Source organism: Trematomus bernacchii, unplaced genomic scaffold, assembly GCF_902827165.1.
Source record: "Trematomus bernacchii unplaced genomic scaffold, fTreBer1.1, whole genome shotgun sequence".
Lineage (NCBI taxonomy): Eukaryota > Metazoa > Chordata > Actinopteri > Perciformes > Nototheniidae > Trematomus > Trematomus bernacchii.
The window spans coordinates 221,205-246,933 of record NW_022987633.1 but is presented as its reverse complement, the minus strand read 5'-3'; the positions used below and the strand labels follow the sequence as shown (position 1 = coordinate 246,933).

At 40.7% G+C, this 25,729-nt stretch overlaps 1 protein-coding gene across 1 annotated transcript in view; it reads right to left on the bottom strand.

The window, feature by feature from the left end:
- The window catches only part of pip5kl1 (phosphatidylinositol-4-phosphate 5-kinase-like 1), a 63,865-nt gene that overhangs the window by 5,684 nt on the left and 32,452 nt on the right, over positions 1–25,729 (bottom strand). The window contains exons 6-9 of the mRNA XM_034133070.1: positions 25,082–25,116; positions 24,934–24,989; positions 24,716–24,828; positions 24,355–24,517 (exon numbers count right to left, since the gene is read on the bottom strand). Coding sequence (XP_033988961.1) covers positions 24,355–24,517; positions 24,716–24,828; positions 24,934–24,989; positions 25,082–25,116 — 367 coding nt within the window. The remainder of the gene's footprint in view (positions 1–24,354; positions 24,518–24,715; positions 24,829–24,933; positions 24,990–25,081; positions 25,117–25,729) is intronic.

Sequence of the window (25,729 nt, the reverse complement as noted above, 5' to 3'; positions counted from 1 at the left end):
TTACTCTGTTTCACCATGTTATTTAGGCCTTTGACATTCCAGCTGATGAAAGAGAATGCACCTTGTTGTTTGTCTACAGCATCAGGAGCCATAACTCTGCCACTGGATACATGGTCTGGACTTGAAAGCTGGCAAAATCTGAACACATATGTGCAATCTTGGGTTAAGGCATGAAACAATAGAAAAACAAAAAAATACCATAAAACAGACAAAAGCTAAAAAGGTAACAAATAAACTCTTACCATCCTGGATCCCTGGGCTGGTCTTCTTAAAACCTGAGACTGCCCTACAAACACTCATCCTACTCTTAGGCAGTGGCGACTGGTCATTAGGGGCAGGTGGGGCACAGCCCCACCTAGTGTCAGCAGAAAGTATTACAAATAATGATTACAAAAATGCAAAAAAATAAATAAAAAAATATATAAAATATATTTTAAGATCATGTTTAATCATCTGATTCGTCTGTACATTGCTGTTTTAGTCTGTGTTCTTCTAATTAGTGTGTCTACAGTCACAGTGTGTGCCTATTGAGCTGTTTAGAGCCATGTGGGACAAAACCTGATTATGCCCCTCCCTCTCGCTGTGAAGTCAACGGTGACTGTAAAAACTACACTGCGCATGCTCAGAGTATTTTGTAATGAAATGTGTGTGGCAAAAAAATAATGACCAGAGGGGCATGGAGCTACCATCCCCACCATACGTCATCTCAAATCATTCAGAGCTGATTGGCTGTAAGTACGTGTGCCGCGAAAAGTGTGGTGTGTGAAGAGGAGACGAGAGAGCTGCAGTGACGCGTCCTAAAACCAGGAAGTAAGCTGCGCATGGCTTCCCTCGACAAAAAAGCAATGAGATTTCTCCAGAGGATTTTAGAAAATAGCTGGAAATAAGATCTGTGGGAAACGTACCTGTTAGATAAATGCACGTTTTGATCAGCCGGATAACATCCACATGTCTACCCTACTTTTATAATTTTTTTATCATAAATCTATGGATTAGATTTATGATAGACTTTTGAAACTACAAGAACATAAGGAGGACTTTTACAAAAAAGTTATAGACATTTTTGTCCAGAAGGATAGGCAAATGGACTTCATCTTCAAGTCAAGGTAAGACCGCAATTTGATTGAAAATGGGATCTTACTAAGAGAGAACAATTCAATATTTAAATGATAAAATTACATTTTTTGGGTATCCTTTTGTTGAACTGTCTGTTTAAAATTAATCGAAGCATCAGACAAAAAAAGCTTTTGAAAATAATATTATATTTTGGTTTAGGTCAAAATATAATATTTGTAAACCTGAAGAGTCAGTGCCAGTGCCTCACCAGCCATGAACCTCACTGCACGTCACTGCAGAAGCTTATATATAGACATCTACGTTTTTTGTGCCCCACCACTTTTGTACATATAAAAACGCCACTGCTCTTAGGCATATAACACGTCAAGACTAGCCTAAACTCTCAACTGAACTGTGCAAGGGCAGAACAATATGAATTTAAATGAAACATGGCCCCTCTCATAGCACCGACATTGCTGCACTTATGTGGTCAAAAACTTAAAACAGCCTTAAATACCTACAGTTGGGAGATACAAACAGCTATAACTTAAGAAAATCTGCATTGTTGTCATTTCCCTGACTCATCATTGTCCATAGTCCACACATAAAGTGCAACCAACTGTAGTGTAATTAACAGTCAAACATTTAGTCACTGTGACACAGGCTGTGACATTATACTGCAGCTCCAACAGTACCTGTCATGGCCCCAATATTGATTATCACTCTCCCTCCGGGTCCCGCGGGTGCAAATCCGTCTCAATGTAGTGCTTTGCCTTGGTTGGGTCTTCAAATGACTTTTGCTCACCAGCTGAGGTTGTGATTTTAAGTGTGGCTGGATACACAAGACCATACTTCACACCAGGGCATCTGCGCAGCAGCCCCCGGACCTCAGTAAAGGCCGCCCTCCTTTTCCTCACCGAGAGCGTGTAGTCCGGGTAGATGTAGAAACGCTTGCCGTTGTGGAAGATGGGCCCCGCTCCCATGGCTTTCCGTATAATATCTGCTTTCTCCTGAAAGTAGTGGAATTTAATGATGATTGGCCTCGGGGCATCCCCATCAGCTGGTTTCGGCTGTAAGCCCCTATGTGCACGGTCAAGCGTCGGCGTGTAGTCCAGGCTCAGAGCATCCTGCAGTAGTTGAGCTATGGCTTTCTCTGGTCGAATATTTCCAGTCCCTTCCGCCACACCGATTAGTCGACAATTATCTCTCCGTTGTCGAGACTCTAGATCTTCGGTTTTGTCCACCAACCTGTTTACTTGTGAGGACAGCGTAGTAACTTTAGCCTCGAATTCCACTACCCGGTTAGCATAGCAATTAGCCCCCTCCTCAAGGTCTTCAATGCGCGTTACGAAAGTTGCGTTCTCCTTCTTAACATCTTCAACAACCTTAGCAAACTCTGTGCGCACATTGCAGATTTCTGATCTTAAGTCCCTCGACAAGTTGTCTATTTTGGTGTGCAATTCACCTACAGCCGCCGTCACCGTTGAGTCGATCTTAGTTAGCACACACTGCTCAGTCTGCTTCCGTCGAAGCTTCAAACTAGAACATTGCTCTACTTTTGAAGCGAGCGAAGCTTTGCTCCCACAATGCAGTTCGGCAAAGCGTGACGTCACCCCATTCAAAGTGAATGGGCAGAAGCCTTGAAGCTTCAACGCACGCCGCCGTGTGTAGGGGCCTTTACGCAGCGTCCACACAGGGGCGGGCGTGTCTGAAACTCGACCAACAACCAATCACATGAATCTCCCGCCCGGGACACACAAGCACGCGGTTTGATTGTCTAGAGCTTGTACTGGCATATGATTTGATTGACCGTCGAAGCTTCAAAAGTTGAACATTGCTCAACTTTTGAAGCGAGCAACGCGAGCAAAGCGAAGCGACGCTCCCACAATGCTGTTCGGCAAAGCATGACGTCACCCCATTCAAAGTGAATGGGCAGAAGTGTTGAAGCTGTAGGTGCGCCGCGTTTTGGGGGTGGAAGGGGTGCTGCAGACCCTTCCCGCGTCCATGTTTATTCCACATGGTTACTAAAATGTGAATGAATATTTAGTGCGCAACACTGAAATTATGTTAGATTTGTGTTGCTGCCTGTGAATATTGTTAAGTTTTCCAATGGCTTGGAGATGCAAACTTTGTGCTGCTGTCTTTGATACAAGGGCACAGTTACTTGAACATTATAACATTATTATTCCCTTGATTGAAAAGTTAATGCAGACTACCTTTGCCCTGCTGCGCAATGAGATCATCAATGATGAGCTACCTGTTGGAGAAATCCTGGAACGCTGGCCTGCCTTGAAAATGGAGTCACAGGTGAAAATATTTTATTTATTACAACTATATAATTATTTTGTGTGCCTTTGTCACTGATAACTTTGACATGTTTACTCAGATTTAGCATGTTATGTTTCTGTTTATCTCTGCTAAGGCAAAGATAAACAGAATACATATACATTGTACTGTGAATTAAATAGTCATTTTATATTTTGGCAGATTTGTGCAGAGTTTCACAGGATAACAAACCTCAACCTGAAGAACCCTCTATGCGGAGTTGGATAGACATGCCCCCCGTCTTCAGAGCCTGTTCAGGAAGAAGGCGGCAAGCAAAGGGAAGGTAGCTGAAGTTCTGGATCAGCTATTCGTCTCCTATGACCTCCAGGTGAGTCGGTTATGCCTCTTGGGGTTTTATTCTCATACTAGAGTGGATCATCTTTGTCAAAATGGTAATCTCTTCAGTCATGGAAGAGCCCTTTCTTGTGATATCAATTGTTGTGTGGCTATACTGTTTAGCATCCAAAGTAAAACAAAGATATGTTCTCACACTCAAGGAGCAAGGTGACGTCCATGTCCGACGTGCTGCTGTCCTCCGTGCTCTGCCTGCATATCTGCATGAAGATGACTCCACGTTTCTGAGGCTGTGGCATGTAAGTCAGCATAATAACTGTTTTGAATGTATGTGACAGATCATCAAAAAATATAGTTTATCTTGTTACATTGTTTCAGGAGCTCTATCGCAGGAAGACAATTATTTGAATTTTTATAGTTAAAAAATTATAATAAATGATAGATTTAGTTTGAAAAAGTATGAACTGTCCTGGTGTCATCAAAGCTTGATTCTGTCACTGAGGTGTTGTTAATCAAACATTATCTCTTGTGTTGCTCACATCCCATTCAGGTTCTAGTTCCAAGATTTGAATATTGCCATAACAATTGTAATTATTGTAAGGTACACAATGGATATGTTGAATATAATCTCCCTTTACTTCAACACTTCAGAAGTGTTGAATATGATTTCTATTTTAGGATTTATTTGAAATGAAGCTCTTTAGATTTCAGTGTAAAAAATGGGCTCACGTGATTTAATAAAATACACAATCAAGAGAGGGATTTCTTTCCTGCAGCATCAGTGTTCAATACAAAATAATCTCTAGTGTTCCCCATATTTTTTTGTATGTGTAGTAGGGAGAGATTATACTGTAAATATATATTCAGTTGCCAGTTTATTAGGTACAACTAGCTAATAGTAACAGTCTAATACAGTGATAAAATAAATCCTACCCTTATGAAGGTTATAAATGTTTTTTTTGTAGAAAGCATTTATGTCAACTGATTGGTTATTTTGGAGGCTGAAGTTTCTAGTGCTGTAACATTATGTTGTGCAATGCTAATAGGTGTTTCCTTAAAGCCACATTATGCACAAAACATTAGGTTATTTGATGTGATATGTCACTGATGTATTTTTCAGAAAACAGATTTCTGAGATAGCCAAGGCAATTTGGGGTAATGGGTAACGTTTATCTGTTCTTGTCATCAGGTGGAGCAGTCTGATGATGCAGACATAGAGGACATCACGGTCGGACTTCTCATGATCAGTGCCAGGTCAACAGATACCACGCTCTTCTGCCCAGAGAGGATCGCTGTTGTCATTGAGGGTAACAGAGTTATCAAACTCCCCACACTGGCTGACGCATTCATCCTGCTTTTTGCACTGACCTTTGCCCTGCATCTGAGCTACCCAAAAGACTTCACCCAGAAAGTGTTGATGGGCCTGGATGAGGGGAACTTGAAGAACTTGAAGCCCAGGGTGTTGAGCCTGAAAAATGAGCTTTTGGCCGTTTAATCCTACCAACAAAGTTGCACTTTAACAATCACACACGCACACGCACACACACGCACACGTACACGTACACGTACACGTACACGCACACACACACACACACACACACACACACACACACACACACACACTGTTCTCCTCTGTTTACATCCTGCTGCTTTACATCTGTGTTCTGTATAGAGTGGCGAAGTCCCTCCCACTTACTTCCGGGGTATGGGACCTTATTTCGGAAAAATTATGCATTGAAGTCAATGGGGAGAGAAAACTTATCTTTCGATCCCGTTTGAATTGTGCCATGAATTACACATATGATGTTTGTCAATCTTAAAAAATCATTTCCATGTCAAAAAAGTCACAGTTTGTCTTAAAACTGTTGAAATATAAGACTTTGAAAAATACGAAACTAGAAAGACTACAAATCCCAGAGTCGCGTAAGTGATGTCACAATTGAGACACTACGATACACGTATAATACCGTATATATACGATCAGCGCCATATAGATAGAATCTATCTATATGGCGCTGGCTAAGATAAGATAACTTTGTGCCTGTGTGCTTAGTACCAGGTTGTTATTATACCAGCAATGGGTCTTGCTCGTTCTTTCGCTTCCCGTCTGATGAAAGAGGAGTGTGTGGATCAAGTTAGCTACCTAGCTAGTAGCTAGCACGTTAGTTAGCATTACAGCCTTGTCATTTTTATTAGCCTTAACATGAAGTAACATTAAGTAACCCAAAATGTTAAACAGTAAGAGTAGTAGTCATATTTCGTGAACCCTTTGAATAGTACTGTCACCGGTGTGATCATTCTATAATACACAATTTAAGCCCGGGGGAGAAATGCTAACGCTAACGCTAGCGATCTTCTCTACTTCATGCTATCTGCACAAATGGTTGACATTAAACATTAAAACGACCAGGCAGTTCAGAGAGAATCAAAGGAAGGAAGGCAGGCAGCCTTGCATGACATTCTTCAGGACGTGTTTCATTGTAGTGATAGTGAGGGTAGTCTCTTGTGTTGACAAGACAGTAGTGACGGCCATCTTGGTGACGTGTGTTGTTGACCAGAGATCAGATGTAGTTCTTTGAGCGTTTCACACAAACAAATGTGTTACTTCACAGTTTTACGACACATTTTTTTTTTTTTGACTTGCAAAATTATATTTTAAATTGACAAACAACATATGTGTAATTCATGGCACAATTCAAACGGGATCAAAAGATAATCTTTCTCTCTCCATTGACTTCAATACATAATTTTTCCGAAATAAGGTCCCATGGAGGTCCACCGGAAGGGGAGGGACTTCGCCACTCTATTGCATTGACAGATTTGTTACAGATTTGTTACGGTTCAGCTTCAAGTTGAAGGACTGTTTGTAGACGTTGTTTTATACTGGTTTCTCCAAAATTACCTACCCCACCTTTAAGGTATAAGTATTAGCAGTGACGTGCGGTGAGGTTCATGGCTGGTGAGGCACTGACTCTTTCAGAGTCAGATTTACAAATATTATAGCCTATTTTGACCTTAATCGAAATATTCTGTTATTTTCAAAAGCTTTTTTAGTCTGATGCTATGATTAATTTTAAACAGACCGATCAACAAAAGGATACCCAAAATCTAAATATTGGATTGTTCTTTCTAAGTAAGATCCCATTTTCATTACAGTTGTGGTCTTACCTTGACTTGAAGATGAATATAAGTCCATGCTATCCTTCTGGACAACAATCTCTATTACTGTTTTGTAAAAGTCCTCCTTATCTTCCTCTAGTTTCAAAAGTCTAGTTTCTTTGTTGTTTGCGGTAGAATAACAGTAGCAACAAGAACCTGTGGGCTCACGTGCGCCCCCTTCAGTGCGGCAGAGGTTATGGCTGCCTCCCCTGGTGATTTTTTCATTGCCGTTGTTCGAGAGACCAGCGAACCTAAATATCATATATACGTGAAATAAGTTATTTAGAGACTATGGATGGCGAGGATAAATGTAATAAAGGGATCTACAAACATTACATTGGTGACATACAGTGAGATGGTAACAGGCATGCGCTTAGGGCCCGCTTTCCAGCCAGTTTCTGTGGGGTGACGCATTCTGAATTGAGGCAGGGCTCATCTGTGCCTCACCTCAGAATGCGTCACCCCACAGTAAATGGCTTGAGCGCGCTCACAAAATAAGTGGCCGCGCTAAATTAGTGCCCGTGCTCCAGCAAGTTACTGTGGGTTTACGTGAGGCAGTGCTCGTCCCTGCCTCACTTCTCATCGCTCCCGTAGCGGAGCTCGGCAAATTTGCTGATTTTGACTATAAAATGCGATTGGAATCATACAGAAATCACATTTACACAAGATCAGTGGAGACATTTTATTATTATTATTATTTAGTTTTTCTTTAATTGTTTTTCCGTTACATTGGAGTATGACAGGTGAGGCTCTGCCTCCCCTGCCTCCACTGACTGCACGTCGCTGAGTATTACTCAAAAACTTCGATGTAATCAGTTTCAAAAAAACTTTTGAGTTCTATTAACTTGTCAGGTTTTACAGTGCATGTGATAAATACTTGTGTATGCTGCTCTTGCTCTTTTGCACTTTTTGCATATCATGTACTTGTTTTTGCTATGTTTGTAAAATATCATTTTCTTAAATGTTTTATGTGAGGGACTGCGGATGGAAATGAGCTCAAAGCTAAATCTGGCATATTTACGCTTGACACATTTTATTGTTTTAAGTGTTCATTGATGGGCATTGTCCCTGCTAAATAAACGATTAAATAAATAAAATGTGCAAATCCTTTTGGACCTATATTCAATTAAATACACTACAAAGACAAGATATGTAATGTTCAAACTGCTAAACTTTATGTTTTTTTGCAAATATTCACTCATTTTGAATTTGATGTATGCAACAAGTTTAAATTAAACTGGGACAGGGTCATGTTTACCACTGTGTTACATCACCTTATTTTTAACAACACTCAATAAGCGTTTGGGGACACTAATTGTTGGAGTTTTGTAAGTGGAATTATTTCCCATTATTGCTTGATGTGCAACAAGTACACGGCTACCATAGGAGCAACTTCAATATTTGTGCTGGTAAATTCATAGATATAATTTTCTTTCAGATTTTAAACAGTTATGGAACCAATATGTTTTCACAGCTGTTTGATGTCTTTACATGTTTCAAAACAAGACTTATAGCAATGGTATTTAAACATGACGACCCATAAGAAACCCAGGGTGGTTTAACTGGTTCACAAGACCCTGCAAGATGTGGACGGCTGCGAAAATGGAATCTAAACAAAAAGGAACAGAAGCTTAACCAATGGAGCAATACAAAAAAAAACAAGCGCTCTAATAAAAAATGTAATGAATTATTATTATTATTATAAACAAACGTGTTAAACACTGAACTGTTTCACTGGATCAGGGAACATTTAGCTGGTGGCGTTAGAGAATGTTAGGATTAGAACAGAGTGGTGACAGATTGACGAGGTGAAATTATATATGGAACATGAAGTGGCTACAATGATTTTCTTACGATCACTTGCTGATGTGATACAGCTGTTGAGGAAAACACAGTGATTTAAGAAGTAGACTGATGAGTTGGAGGTGCCGTTCTCAAGTAAATGTTAGTTGCATGTCTGAAGCTGATAACATGATTAATTATATGATGTCATATGACTATACTAATGTATCCCCAGCTCTCACTTTTTTTGTTAGAGAGGCTGACTCAGTTTCTGCTCTTTCATTTTTCTCCTGAGCTATGTTTGTCATGTTCCATGATCTTTCCAAAATGTCAAAATACTCGAAAGAATCATTTTGATTCTATTTTTAGAAAGTGTTACATTACTTTGGTTTCGTGCTTAATGCGCCATCCGTGCAATAGAGAGTATGAGCGTGTGAATAGAGTATGCGTGCAACGCAGCTGCATGAGTCACACTTGATAGGAATCAAGCCAAAATAAATAAATGTTTTGCCAAGTTTAAAGCAGCGAGGAGCAGGTCATAAGACCTTGTGCACTTAAGGGCCTCCAGCCCATTCTAATGCCACATTTCATCACTTACAGTGATACAGCATAAACATGTAAGTGAATTATTGTGAAGAAGAATCAGGCTTCTTATAATCTGTTATTTACTATATTTGTACACATCATCTGACATTAACTTGCATCATTGGTTGATGACCTAACATTCAAAAGTGTTCTAAGAGGCTTGAGAGTAAAATGTCAATCTGAGGCTGAGGCACATTGTCCGTGGCTATTTAAAACACTTGTGCAAACATCATTCGATACATTTCCATAACACAGATGACTCTTGGGGGAAAGTTAATCAAAGGCTTGTAACTGTGAGCAACAGCTTTGTTTGCTGAGGCCACAGTTCCTCTTATTCCAGTATAAGTGTGCAATGAAGCCACAGCCAAACCACACTCCCTCATTTAGTTAACAGTGCATTTTGGCTGATTTTCCGTGAAAACTGAAATTCATTACTCACCCCCACATTTATGTTTTTACAACAAAGTATTCATGAGGGATTCTAAGACCGAGACCTCATGCAGTAGTCTGGAGCAGGCTGAGTATTGGGGGGTCTTTACTAGGGATAGGAATTTGAAAGCAAATGTATATTCGAATATTCGACCCCCCAAAAAACGGTTAACCGGTTAACCGAAATGTACATATCCTATACAAAAGAAATTGGGTAAAAAAAAAAAAAAATGTTTCAATAACTTTTGGAAATAAATAAATACATGTTCAAATAAGTATAGAAACCAAATCGAATTTGTCAAATGTATTGAACTGGTGATCACAGTTTGACAGCTATAGGCCTACAGCTTTCATGTGTGGAGGCGATTCACAATCAGGCCAGCTGTAGAGAAGACCCTCTCAGCTGGAACGGAGGTTGCGGGTATAGCAAGGTATAGTATGTATATATATACGTTTAATTTGGCATAGTTTGCACTTTACACCGCACTCACTAACCTGGTCGAAATATTTCCACACATTACTCCTTTTTGATGCCATGTCTGTTGTGTAGGTGTTGAATTATGAAATGTAATATATGAATTTGTTTATTTAATACTCTTATACTAATCACTTCCTGTATTCCCGTGATAAAAGGGACATGCGCAATAAAACGTGTCACTTCTGGTTGAAGCAAAGCTGATGGTGTATGTGTGTATTTATTCCTCTGTCACGTTAAACTATGTTCACGGTATTCCTGCCCTAAAATCATGGCATCGTTAACAGGTTATGGGCCCAGGAGGGACCATGGAAGCAGGTGGAACCGTTTGTGTTTCGACGGAGATGAGAAGAACTACGAGTTATGGGAGACAAAGTTTTTGGGTCACCTGCGACTGCTAGGATTGAAGGCTGCCATCCTAGAGGAGCCAGGTGAAGAGGATGAGGCAAGACGATAAAAGCCTTTCACTGATCATGAGAGAAGCAGCAAACAACGGAAGAAAAGCGTTACAAATACTGAGGGACCACTACGCTGGGAAAGGGAAACCACGGGTGATCAGCCTCTACACTGAACTAACGTCGCTGCAGAAAGCCGCTAATGAGAGCGTCACTGACTATAGTATTCGTGCCGAAACGGCAATTACAGCACTGAGAAATGCTGAAGAGACTCTTAACGACGGGCTGCTGATAGCCATGATTTTAAAGGGACTGCCAATCTGTTTTAGGCCGTTTGCCATCCACATTACACAAGGGGATGAGAAGCTAACTTTTGGTGAGTTCAAAACAAAGTTGAGGAGCTATGAAAGCACAGAAAAATACAATGCCAACTTGAGTGAGGAATCTGATAATATTATGAAAGTGAGTGGCTGGGTGAAGTGGAGAGATGGCCCCAATATCACCTGCTACAACTGCGGTCAGAAAGGGCACCGGGCTCGTGAGTGTCGAAGTGCGAGTAGCAGCAACAGCAAAGACCAGAGACAGTGGTACAGTTTTTGCAAAAATTCCACACATATAGATGCAAACTGCAGACGCAAAGAGAGAGACAATGCTAACAAGCAACTGACGTTGAGGACCACTCATTTGTTTTTAAAGTACGTGACAGTCCAGTAACCGGAGTTACACATAAAGGGCTGATGGTCGACACCGGAGCAACGTCACACATAATAACGAACATCGACAAGTTTAAAAGGTTCGATGAGACTTTTCAACCGAAAGACCACTTTGTTGAATTGGCTGACGGGACAAGAACAAGTGGTGTCGCTTTGAAGAAAGGAGAGGCGGAGGTCTGCCTGCAAGACACAGAGGGACGACGAGTGACAGCGATGCTGAAGGACGCGCTCTACATACCGTCCTATCCACAAGACATTTTCTCTGTTAAAGCAGCGACAGCCAACGGAGCATCAGTGAACTTTCGTCAGGGTTGTAACCAGCTGATTCACCAGAGAGGTAAAATATTTGACATCAAGGAATATGATAGACTTCATTTTTTAAACACTGTGGACTGTGAAGCTGAGGACGATGCATGTTATGGATGTTATGACATTCAAACATGGCACGAAATACTTGGTCACTGTAACTATGATGATGTGTCACAACTGGAAAAAGTCACTGAGGGGATGAAAATTAAGGGTGGGATTGATAAATCTAACCTTAACTGTGAAGTGTGTACTCGAGGTAAATTTGCTCAGAGTAGGAACAGACAACCAGATGCAAGAGCTAAAGCAGCGCTCAATCTTGTGCACACTGATTTAGCAGGTCCCATTGAGCCAGAGGCTAAGGAGGGATTCAGATACACATTGGCTTTTACAGATGACTTTTTAGGGGCAGTATTTGTGTATTTCCTAAAAGCTAAAAGTGATACTTTCAAAGCCACAGAGAAATTCATTGCTGATGTCGCACCTTATGGTAAAATCAAATGTATAAGGTCTGATAACGGTACAGAATTCACCGGGACAAACTTTCAATCGCTCCTTAGACAACATGCAATACGACATGAAACTTCAGCACCTTACTCACCCCATCAAAATGGGACAGCTGAGAGAAACTGGAGAACACTTTTTGAAATGGCAAGATGCATGCTTCTTGAGAGCAATTTACCAAAGAAGCTATGGACATATGCCGTCATGACTGCAGCTGTAATACATAACAGCTGTTACAACAGACGCCTTATTATATGCTGACAGGACGTAAGCCAAACCTCTGAATGAATGAATATATTTGGATCTGTATGCTATGCATACAAGCAGGAAAAGAAAAGGTTAGACTCGAGGTGTGAGAAGGGTATTTTTGTAGGGTATGATAAAAACAGCCCAGCATACCTAGTCTATAACCCAGACACTGGTAGTGTTCGAAAACACAGGCAAGTGAAGTTTGTCACAAAAAGTATAGTCGAGCGACATACACAGACTGATTTTGAAGCAAGTGATGACGATTTTTACACGCTCCAATTGATTGTGAGCTGTATGTGCAGCAACCTGAAGGTTTTGAGGTCAAGTCAGACGCAGATGAAAAGCTAGTCTGCAAGCTGAATAAATCACTGTTTGGGTTAAAACAATCTGGATGAAACTGGAATAAAATGTTGCATGATCATCTCTGTGAGAATGGTTTTGCACAAAACCCAGCTGATCACTGTCGAGAGTAAAGGAATAGAAAATGAGAGGATCATTCTGATTATTTGGGTGGATGACTTAGTTATCGCAGCTAATGATATTCACACAATTAATACTGTGAAAGAAATGTTGAGCACAAAATTCAAAATGAAGGATCTTGGGAAACTTAAACATTTCCTAGGCATTGACTTTACTCAGGAAAAAGGAGAAATAAAGATGGGTCAAAAGAAATTCATTACAAAAATACTGGAAAAGTTTGGTATGAATGACTGTAAGCCAAGGTCCACCCTGTGTGAACAGAAACAAAACTTTGATGATGATGGTGAAGCTGTTGATGCAACACAATATCGTGAAGTGGTAGGCAGCTTAATATATTTAACTAGAGAATGCAATTCCTGAAGAAATTGCTAGTGGGAATGCTTTATGCTGAAAATCTGACGCTAAACTGCTATGCTGAAATGTAATGTGTAAGAAGAAAGTGAAGAATTTAGATTGAAATGATACATGAACACTGGGGTCTTGAATGTGTGATGAGAGAAGAAAAGAAAGTAAAAAGGCTTGGAAAAGCAGCAGAATATTTGAACTGCAAACTTTTGAACTAACTTGATGGTGAATGATCTGTCGCCATAAGAAAGGAGGTGGAGTTGCTATTCTGTTCAATGATTCCCTTCAATGCAGGAAGACATCTTATGGGAACTTTGCTTCTTTTGAATATGTGGCCCTTCAGCTGAAATGCTCCTCTCGAGCTCTGTTCCTAAATATCTATAGACCAACCAAATACTGTGCAAGCTTTTTTGATGATTTTACCGAGTTGCTGTCTATAGTGTGTATTGACTTTGACAGTCTAGTCATTGTTGGTGATTTTAACGCCCACGCACAATAAGGGGCACACTCTGGACTTAATTATCTCAAAGGGTCTGAATATCTCTGAGGTTGTGGTGACTGATGTTGCACTCTCTGGCCATTCCTGTGTTTTCTTTGAGAGCTCTATTTCTGTTCACAAAAATGTTAAAAAAAAGAGGTAACCACAAAGCGATATTTAACTGAAAATACTAGGGAAATGTTTACTCATAATTTTTCTTCCACGCTTGCCCCTGCTAACATCTCAGTAAATGAGCTAGTAGATCATTTTAATTCAAAAATTAAAAATGTTATAGATGCCATTGCTCCAACTAAGGTAAAGGAAGTGTCTGGCAAAAAAAGATCTCCATGGAGAAAGGCCATGACCGTGAAAACAGAAAAAAGAGAATGTCGAAAAGCTGAACGCAGGTGGCGAAAAACAAATCTCCAGGTTGACTTTGAAATCTATAAAGAGAGACTTGGCCTTTATAATTTGGAATTGAAAAACGCACGACAGTCTTTCTTCTCTGACATCATTACCAAAAACAAAAACAACGCACGTGCCCTGTTTGCTACCGTCGACAGACTAACTAACCCCCCAGTGTCAGTAGCCTCTGAATTTCTATCCACCAGGGCCTGCAATGACTTTGCCTCCTTCTTCACTGACAACATTCAGAAAATCAGACAAGCAGTCAGTGCCTCTGCATCAAGTACAGCAAATGTGTTGTCCCTATGTCCACCTAATATCAATTCAGACATCATGACACAATTCCATCAGATTAATGATAAAAACCTAGAGGACATTATTCAACTTCTGAAATCCTCCTCCTGCTGCCTTGATATTATTCCAACAGGATTTTTCAAAGATGTTTTTCCTTGCATGGCCTCAGATCTACTTCATATAGTAAACAAATCTCTTCACTCAGATATTTTTCCACAGGCCCTGAAAACTGCAGTCATTAAACCGCTCTTAAAAAAGAATAATCTAGATGCTTCAGTAATGAACAATTACAGGCCCATATCAAACCTGCCATTTCAAATCATTGAAAAAGTTGTTTTTCAACAGTTGAGTAACTTCTTGCATTTAAATAACTGTTTCGATGTGTTCCAGTCAGGCTTTCGTCCAAACCACAGCACTGAGACTGCTCTTGTAAAGGTCTTCAATGACATCCACTTAAACACAGACAGTGGCAGAACTTCAGTGTTAGTATTATTAGATCTCAGTGCTGCGTTTGACACTGTTGACCACAACATATTACTAGACCGACTGGAAAACTGGGTGGGACTTTCGGAAACAGTTCTAAATTGGTTTGAATCCTACTTAAAGGACAGAAACAACTTTGTTTCTATAGGTAAATACACATCTGAGTTGACAAATATGACATGTGGGGTACCTCAAGGCTCCATCTTGGGGCCTCTTCTCTTTAACGTCTACATGCTACCACTGGCTCAGATAATGAAGAACAACAAAATAAGTTACCATAGGTATGCGGATGACACACAAATTTACGTAACAATTTCACCAGGAGACTATGCTCCAATTCAAACACTGAGTAAGTGCATTGAACAAATCAATGACTGGATGTGTCAGAACTTTCTCCAATTAAACAAAGATAAAACTGAGGTAATGGTTTTTGGAGCCAAGGCAGAACGTATAAAAGTTAGCGCTGAGCTTCAGTCTGCAATGTTCAAAATAACAGATAAAGCCAGAAATCTAGGTGTAGTCATGGAGTTTCAACAGTCACATTAAAACAGTTACTAAATCTGCCTACTATCACCTAAAGAACATATCTAGGATTAAAAGACTAATGTCACAGCAGGATTTGGAAAAACTTGTCCATGCTTTTATCTTCAATAGACTCGACTACTGCAATGGTGTCTTCACAGGTCTCACTAAAAAATCTATTAGAAAGCTTCAGCTGATTCAGAACGCTGCTGCTCGAGTCCTCACTAACACTAAGAAAGTGGATCACATCACTCCTGTTCTGAAGTCTTTACACTGGGTTCCTGTGTGTCAAAGAATAGATTTCAAAATACTGCTGCTGGTTTATAAAGCTTTGAATGGTTTAGGCCCAAAATACATTTCTGACCTACTGCTAAATTATGAACCATCCAGAACTCTCAGGTCATCAGGGACTGGTCAGCTTTCTGTCCCCAGAGTCAGAACTAAACATGGAGAAGCAGCGTTCAGTTATTATGCTCCAAATATCTGGAACAAACTCCCAGAAACCTGCAGGTCCGCTGCAACTCTTACTACTTTTAAATCCAGGCTGAAGACTTTTCTTTTTGTCGCCGCTTTTAATTGAACTATTCACATCTTAAACTGCACTGTAACTTTTATCCATGTATTTTTTCTTTTAATGTTTATTTTATTATCTTTTATTTTTAATGACTGATTTTAAATGCCATTTTCTTAATGTCTTTCATTTTTTGTAAAGCACTTTGAATTGCCTTGTGTTGAAAGGTGCTATATAAATAAACTTGCCTTGCCTTGCCTTGCCTTGCCTTGTCTTGCCATGCCAACGGCATTTGATGACATCCCATAATACGCTTAGATGTGTGGATGGCTGCATCGTTACCAAACCTGTGAAGTTTTGGGCTGTTTGGAGCATTTTCACTGAAGTTATGAGAAAACCGTGTTTCATGGCGAGCCTTGTGTCACCATGGCAACGGCATTTGAAGAAACCCCATAATTGACGTAGAGCTGTCGAGGGCTGTACCGGTGATATACAAGCGAAGTTTGGAGGACGATCGGACCGTGTCCATTGGACTTACAGCGACATCGTGCTTCATGGCGAGTGGTCTGTCGCCATGGCAACGGCATTTGATGACACCCCATAATACGGTTAGATGCGTTGATGGCTGCATCGTTACCAAACCTGTGAAGTTTTGGGCCGTTTGGAGCATTTTCACTGAAGTTATGAGAAAACCGTGTTTCATGGCGAGCATTGTGTTGCCATGGTAACGGCATTTGAAGAAATCTCAAAACTGTCTCGTAGATGTCTTCACGGCTGGACTGTTAGCACACATGTGAATTTTGAGCACTTTTTGAACATTTTCATAGTAGTTAAAGGGACATCGTGTTTTATGGCGAGGGATGCGTTTCCATGGAAACGGCATATGGTGAGATTTCAGATTTGGCGTAGAGCTGTTGAGGCATGGACCGGTAATATACAAGTGAAGAATGGGGGACGATTGGACCGTGTCCATTGGACTTACAGCGACATCGTGTTTCATGGCGAGTGGTCTGTCGCCATGGCAACGGCATTTGATGACACTCCATACTACGCTTAGATGCGTTGATGGCTGCATCGTTACCAAACCTGTGAAGTTTTGGGCCGTTTGGAGCATTTTCACTGAAGTTATGAGAAAACCGTGTTTCATGGCGAGCATTGTGTTGCCATGGCAACGGCATTTGAAGAAATCTCAAAACTGTCCTTTAGATGTCTTCACGGCTGGACTGTTAGCACACATGTGAAGTTTGAGCACTTTTTGAACATTTTCATAGGAGTTATACATTAGGAGGTTACATTACACTCTCTCTTCTCTTGATCGCCCTCTCTCTTCTCTTGATCGCCCTCTCTCTCTTCTCTTGATGGCCCTCTCTCTCTCCTCTTGATCGCCCTCTCTCTCTTCTCTTGATCACCCTCTCTCTCTTCTCTTGATCGCCCTCTCTCTCTCACTCTTCTATCACCCTCTCTCTCTTCTCTTGATCGCCCTCTCTCTCTTCTCTTGATCGCCCTCTCTCTCTTCTCTCTCTCTTCTCTCTCTCTCCTCTTGATCGCCCTCTCTCTCTTCTCTTGATCACCCTATCACTCTTCTATCACCCTCTCTCTCTGTCAGAGAGAGAGAGAGAGAGAGAGAGAGAGAGAGGAGAGAGAGAGAGAGAGAGAGAGAGAGAGTGTGTGTGTGTGTGTGTGTGTGTGTGTGTGTGTGTGTGTGTGTGTGTGTGTGTGTGTGTGTGTGTGTGTGTGTGTGTGTGTGTGTGTTCATTGTTACAGCTCAAATGCATTGCAATGACTTCCATGTTAAAAAAAGACTTTAAAAAGCTGAATGTTTTAAAAAGTATAACATATTTTGAAAAAGTTGAAAGTTTCCCATCATGTGCTGAAAAGGCTGAATAGTTTGATATTTGAATGGTTTCTGCAGCTGAAATTAGGCTGAAGGAGTTCAATAAAGATATGAAATGTAAGTAGTAGTGAATGAATGTTTACAAACAGCTGTGTGTGTAAACCCAGAGATCAAAGGTTACCATGGTGACGACTTATGACGATTTACCAACTGCAGCACTGAGTCCCATTAAGAATGCATTGAGGATTATATCTGACCATTTTGCCACCTGTTCAAAAACTATGGCTCCTATAAAAAAATTACCAGACCGTGAGCATCAGGGAACCCCAATGAACTGATATAAGTTGTTTTGTTTGGTTTTGTGTGTAAAATGTGGAGATGGGAGCAGTTTGTCTAAAGTGTACTTCTCTCTGTTCTGAAGAAAGTTCCGGAAAGATTTAACATGGGAATCAATTGGGAGCTAGGTGGACTTTTTGTCTCTTCATGCCCTCAAGAGGCATTTTGTTTAATATTCTTTCTTAATCTTTCTTTATTTTCCAACCTAGGAGAGGTTTTCCTACGTTTTTCATAAAAAAATATGTCTGAGGAGTGTAGGGTTTGGGAATTATGGCAGGTTTAAAACATTTTTTGGGGAGAATTTGAAGCACTGCTGCACTCTGTTTTGAGATCAAAGCACTCTAGACTTAACGAGCTGCTCCATCCACACTAATGTTAAAATCTGAAAAAGGCCTCTCTACCAAGCTCCGAACTAAGTTAAATATCTCAAAAAGTGTAAAAGATATCAACAATCTGAATAAGAATTGAATAGCTGAAGGTGTTGTGATCATTTGAAAGTTGGAATGAAGTGTCTAGCTGAAAGTATGTGGAAGGAGTAGCATTTGGCGCAAGGTGTAGGAAAAGAGGATTTGAAGGCTCCTCCCATTGACTTCCATGTTAAAAAAAGAGTTTAAAAAGCTGAATATTTCAAAAAGTATAAAATAGTGGAATGCTGTGGCACAGCATTCGCACTAATAAAGATTCGAAGAACTATAGTGGAATGCTGTGGCACAGCATTCGCACTAAATATGAAGAAATTAAACTTTAAACATCCATGACTTAAACACTTTATCCAGGATCAAAGCCACATAGCTGCACCTGCAAGGTGAATACAGCTGGTAACAGAAAAAGTGTTTGAATGCGTACATTAACAGGTTTATGATATCACTGCCTCGTCTAAGACATGAATGGATCTGACTTTAATTACATTTGACTCAAGTGTTACTTTAACTTAATGTGTTTTTTAAAATAACACTTCTGCATACAGTATGTGACTATAAGTGTTGCACGGCCAGATACGGCTCAAGAAGCTGACTCAGATGAATGAGGCGAGTAAACACAGCTGACAGCCGGCATGAAACTCGAGCGATTATTCGCATCGCGTCCGGTGTGAACGCACCATTATTACAAGTATTATATAATTACAAAATAAAATCGCCACTCTCAGTACAGCGCCACTTTCCGAACAGGAAATGCACGCAAATACAATATTTTATATTATTATTATTAATATTATTATTATTATTATTATTATTATTATTATTAATAATAATAATATATATATAAATAAAGACATATTGTATTTTAGTTACACCCGCTATTGATTAATTTTGTCAACATTGGACCTTGACACCGTCCACATAGCTATAGTGAAATAATATAATCGAAAACATTAAGCCTCTTTGATTTAATAATCAGAGCTGAATCCTCTCTGCCATCTCATACAACGCACACTTCCTTATTTATCTTTTAATAATAATAACGTAAAAATAATGACGACTATACTACGGTCCTTCGGTCCTGAGATTAGCGCCTGCAGGCAGGCTCCATGGACCTGTCAGCTCCGGACAGCGCAAAATGCGTACATGAAGCGCTACGTCATGAACGCAATAAATCATACCCTCGTGGGGGCGCGCTCATGTGATTGGCTTAGAATGGAGGAGACATCTGATTGGCTATAGATAGAAAAAATTACAAGTACGAATCGGATGACCGTCAGGGGAGTCTAAAAAAACTCACACACGAATGCACAGCGATCCATGCACAGAAAGCGGGTTGTGTTTGCAGGTTCAGAGGTTATAAACGGAAAAAAAATATGTGTGGATCAAAAATACATATGTAAAACTTTTTTCTGTATTTTGATTTTATTTACATGTATATGAAACGGAACACATTTGTGTGTGCATTGAAAAACACAAGTGTGGATCCGGAAATACAAGTGTGAATCCTTCTGTGTGCATATGTGTATTATGAGACTGTTCTGAGCCCATATTCTTTCTCCACACGTTGGCCTTTCCATCACTTTGGTAAAGGTTCATCTTTGTCTCATCAGTCCATAAAACTTTGTCCCAGAACTTTTGAGCCTCGTCTCTGTACTTCTTAGCTAATTCAAATCTGGCCTTCATATTATTATTGTTAATGAGTGGTTTGCATCTTCTGGTGTAGCCTCTGTACTTTTGTTCCCAAGGTCTTCTGCTAACGGTGGATTGTGATACCTTCACTCCTGCCCTCTGGAGGTTGTTGGTGATGTTTCTTTACAGTTCTCACAATGTTTCTGTCATCAACTGCTGATGTTTTCCTCGGTCGACCAGTTTGAAGTCTGATGCTCAGTACACCAGTGCTTTCTTTCTTCTTCAGGACATTCTAAATGGTTGTACTGGCTATGGCCAATGTTTGTGCAACGGCTCTGATGGATTTTCCATCTTCTCTCAGTTTCAAAATTGCTTGCTTTTCTCCCATAGGCAGCTCTCTAGGCTTCATGTTGTTTACACCGTTTTAACTGAAAATGCAGTCTGCACAGGCAAACCCCAAAGCTCAAACTGAGAGTAGACATGCAGTGCTATTTATTGTTTGAATAATCAATGTAGCAACAAAAAACATGTTCCAATACTTTTGCTCAGTTAAAAAATGGGTGGGTTTAAATAAAAGATGCTTTCTTCTCAGTTGTTTAACAAGATCTGTTAAACAACTGAGAAGAAAGCATCTGGATGTAAATACCTGGAGTTAAAATCTGAAATACTGACCTTTTGTCTCATATTTCACTATGTACAGCGACCTTTGGGTCCCGTGAAAGGCGCTTTATAAATTCCATTTATTATTATTATTATTATTATTATTATATTCATCTTTTGATGTCAAACCTAATTGTTTTCAGTGTACAGCAAAAATAAAGCAATTGGCCTCGCTGTTCCAATAGTTTTGGAGGGGACTGTATGTGGCAATTTAGTACGGAGGCCGACAGGTGCAAACGCATTACAGCGGCTTAAAACCACTGGAAACGTACCTAAAATAAAAGTTTTAATGGCTTCTTCTAACAATGTGATCACGTGATTCCTTCTGATATTGTAGATGGAGATATGCTCACACCAACAAAAATATTCAGTTCCTATAGAACCCACACGACAGAAGGACAGATTCAACCCACTATTCCGGACAGGTTTGATTATATTTGGGCTATTTGGAACCAACAATCTCCTCATTGCTGCTGACTGGCTGCCTCAGCATCCTCATCCTCCTGGACCTCTCTGCAGCGTTTGACACCATCTCCCACACCATCCTCCTCACCCGCCTATCTGACCTCCTAGGTGTCACTGGCACAGCCCTGTCCTGGTTCACATCCTACCTCCATAACAGGAAACAGTTTGTAACCATTAATGGCTCAAACTCACCCCCGGCCCCAGTCAATCACAGTGTACCCCAGGGCTCTGTGCTTGGCCCCCTCCTGTTCACCATTTACATGCTCCCCCTCGGCCAGATCATCCACCATCATGGACTCAATTTCCACTGCTACGCTGATGATACCCAATTATATCTCAGCACTACTCCATCCTCCCAGCTCCCCCCTCATTCTCTCGTCAACTGCCTGCACGACATAAAAACCTGGATGTCGTCCAACTATCTCAAACTCAACAGCAGGAAAACAGAGCTCATGGTTGTGGCACCCAACGCGCTGCTCCGGAAGGTTGGTGACTTCATCCTTGAGGTTGACGGCTGCTCCATCTCCCCATCTCCTGAAGCCCGCAACTTGGGTGTCATCCTTGACTCCACCCTTTCCTTGCACTCCCACTCCCTCGGTCGCAGAAACCCTAGTCCATGCTTTCGTCACCTCCCGCTTGGACTACTGCAATGGTGCAGCTCATCACTCTCACCCTCATCTACCTCCACTGGCTGCCGGTCAAGTCCTGCATGACCTACAAAGTCCTGCTCCTTACCTACAAGTCCCTCCATGCCCATTCCCCCCAGTACTTATCGGACATCCTTCGCCCACATACCCCACCCCGGAACCTGCGGTCTTCAGACTCTGGCCCCGCACCAACCTGCGAACCTTCGGGGACAGAGCCTTCAGTGTGGCAGCCCCCACCCTCTGGGGCGCTCTCCCTGCGGAGATCCGCAACATCCCCACGCTTGACGCCTTCAAAAGGGCCCTCAAGTCCCATCTGTTTGCTAACCTGTTACGCACGGCCCCCCCGGTACCGAGCGGATAAACGCGTCATTTGCAGGAAACAACGTCTAAGGAATCTTAATATTTAATAAACTATGAATGTTTTATATCCATGTAACGGGAAGAAACTCAGCTAACTGATCTTTTTTTTTTAAAAATCCAAAAAAAAAACACAATGCTAACACTCAGCCTCTGAATTAGCCAGGAGCGAAAAAATGTAACCTAAAACGGCACTTAAACTCACAATAACTCCCTTATTACTTATCCTAGATGCACAGCCAACCACTCGTTTTTGTTCTCCTGGAGACACTGAATCTAGGGGTGCCCACCTCAACACTCAGTGATAAACATTTGAGACGCTATAAACGAAAGCGTACATCATAACATGTGGAGCTAGGTAGCTAGAAACGCTAACATGGCTTACCTTGGTCAAAACTGGTCTTCAATGGCATTAAAACGATAAAAAAACGATGCTGCAGTTAATCCATAGGTTCATCCAATGTGTCTGTGTACTCTTTGAAATTATTTCTGATAATAAAACTGCTTTTTCGTTTCCAAATGCCAGAGCTAGAGATCGCTTCACTCTGCTGCACATTTACATGCACGCAGCCCCCACCTTTTCTCTTCACAACGTGTGTGTGTGGGAGCCTCCCCCTTCGATTCTATTGGCTCTAACGGTCAGGAAGAGGTGTCAACCATCCAAATCGACCAAGGGGGGCCAGAGATATGAAAAAAAAAACATTTTCACCCAAATCACCTCAGAGGTGGGGTGGTTTTGGCTAAACCTCTCTAAAAAGGTCAAATGTCAATTGTTTTGCATCAATCTTGATACAGGGTACTTATTATATGTTGTACTTTGGATTCCTAAAGCTTTTAGTCTACTAACCCATCATCCAAGGGTAGTTTTCACTATCTGTAAAAAATAATGTTTGGACGGACACTATAATTTACAGTTTTTTACTATGTAAAATCTGAATTTTCTTTAAAATAAAAAACATTTATATTGATTCGGACACTTCTACATCCAACTCACAGATGTAACCTTGCTTTGATAAAAGAAATTATTCATATAACCCTTTTAGAAGTTAAGTTGTAGTCATTTGTTTTGGGCATGTCATTTTCGAGCCTGAAACATGAAAAACAGGCTTGGTGCTTAACAGGCTAAGGCATTTGGCCCCTAATCTATTTGTGGTTTTGTCTGTCTGACTGTTTGTCTGACTGCCTTTTGTTTTTGTTATGTTTGTTTCTACTCCTGTTCTTCTTTGTAAAGCGACCTTGGGTCTCATGAAAGGCGATATATAAATCCAAGCTATTATTATTATTATTATTATCAACATATGCAAAATGTGTAATTAGCAGTATGTGTTTGTAACCATGGTTGTACACACAACTAACATTTAATTTATTTAACACTGAATAAATCTTAAAATGTGATGTTTCTCTGGAGCATCTACAGAGTTGAGGCTAGTCATGCTGATTCACATCAGTATGACTAAGGTTTGACGTCATATTGATGTGATTTCCTGAAGCCACCCTGGGCTGACCCTAAAGAGCTGGCTGGAGCTGAGGCTTGGGACCTGAGAACCACCTGACGCTCAAAGTGGCCAGGCCCTACATTACATTATACATTACAAGTCTTTATACAAACTGATTGAAACAGTGAGTTAAACAAAAATGAAATTAGCTTTAGAGACCAAAACAATGTTTTGTATCCGGCTGTAAGCAGGTTTATTTCTGCTTTAAAATGTGCTGTTTCAACACCGGGGTCTCTGGGGATTAAATCACTTTTGCCGACAGCCTTATTGCCGTTGTCTTTGTCACTATTGCAGGAAATACAAAATAAAAAAGCTTTGAACTGTGACTAACAGATTTGTTTGATGTGGCCCACTCATTACACAGTTCCTCTTATTCCAGTAATAACAGTCTGTGTTGGTCCTGCTGAATGTACTGTCGTTTCACCATGATAAAAACCACATTCGCAACGAGGAGTTAAATTACAGGAAATATTTCACTTTCAATCTTCACATGTGTTGTTACCAGAATGGAGCTTCAGTCTTGTAACTTAATACATTAATGATATGAATAATTGATCATCAAGATAGCCATCAATAACTTCTTCACTTATCAACTCATTGGGTATGTATTCTTTTAACAACTACTGGTAACATTTGAAAGACTGATAGCAGTACTGTACTAATGATGAACCACCAAAACAGGGCCACAAAATGTGGACAACAGCTTAAAGACACTGACTTCTTGGCTCTCATGATGAGGGAGGCGAAGGAGAGACTCTGGTGGCGCTCGTCGTGGTGCAAGGGCTGATGGGCCAGCAGGAGACTGTAGTCCAGCACATTGAGCCTCCGCAGGAAGTGTGTGTCGATCTCCACCTGCTGCAGGAGCCAGGCCCGCTGCCGCTCTGCACACACATACAGTTTATGTGTAAATGAATATGATTTTAGATAGTACATTCAGATTAAAAGGAATGGGACAGTGTACAATATACTGCTGTCCTGATGGGGGTTAAATATGCTCTCTGTACCCTTACACAGCCTCATATGACCAATATTGGCGCATTAACATTGAAAGTAAAAGTATAAAGGTTCTGTTTGCTTACCCAGAGAGATGTACTGCCCTTCAAAGTTGAGGTCTTTAAGAACCACGATGATGTGGCTCCCCTCCGGCACAGGCTCCGTCCAACGGCTCACCTCGCAGCCCTTAATGTCGTACCTGGCCACACAAACACACATCAACCCACACACACTGTCTGTTCCTGTGTCTGACACTACTAATTCCACTCATATGTCGACCTGTGGGCCATCAGATCAGGCTTACCTGGCATTGATTCGATCATCAGGATAAAACACACTTTGCATTACAATGAAGTATTTCTGCAAAGGACAAGTGAAACAAAGTGAGTGCTTCCCAAGGTTTCTAACACTGCTTAATAACAACCACAACCAGTAATAAAATGTTTCTGTACCTTCCGCCTGTGTGGGATTTTGATCCTATGAACACCTTGAAAAAACAGTGAGAAATAACTCAGTCCAAAGCAAAAGATTATCTGATTTATTGTCATATACAGTACAATGTTGAGGTAGCTGTACTTCATTTTGTGCTTCTTTATACTACTGATGTATTTGACTGACTTCGTGACTAATTACTTCTCTTATAAATTCTGAATTACCTTTTTGGCTTATGGCCCTAAACTAGATATATAGTATATCAGTGCTCTATTTTTCCTCTCCCATTTATCATCCCATGGCCCTTCAGATTTATGGGGAGCCTTTTGAGGGGAGCCCCCTAGGTTGATAACCGCGGCAATAAACAGCCAAGGTATATAAAGTGTTTAACCTAGTTCCATCTGCAGCAGCTACAACAGTAACATGCTGCTTACATGTAGGAGTTTGAATTAAGACATTTTTCATGTATACAAATTATTCATGGATTATTTATACATTGTTGCATCAAGGTTTTCCATCGAGAATGTGAGATTACACAAATGTTGGTTGAACAATCTCAGAGGAAAAGTGTGTGAGGCTTTCTGACAAGACATTTTGGTAAGTAACGCTAAATGGTAGTACTTCATGGCAGATGTAGGAGACAAAGAAGACGTAAGGAGCACGCTAAG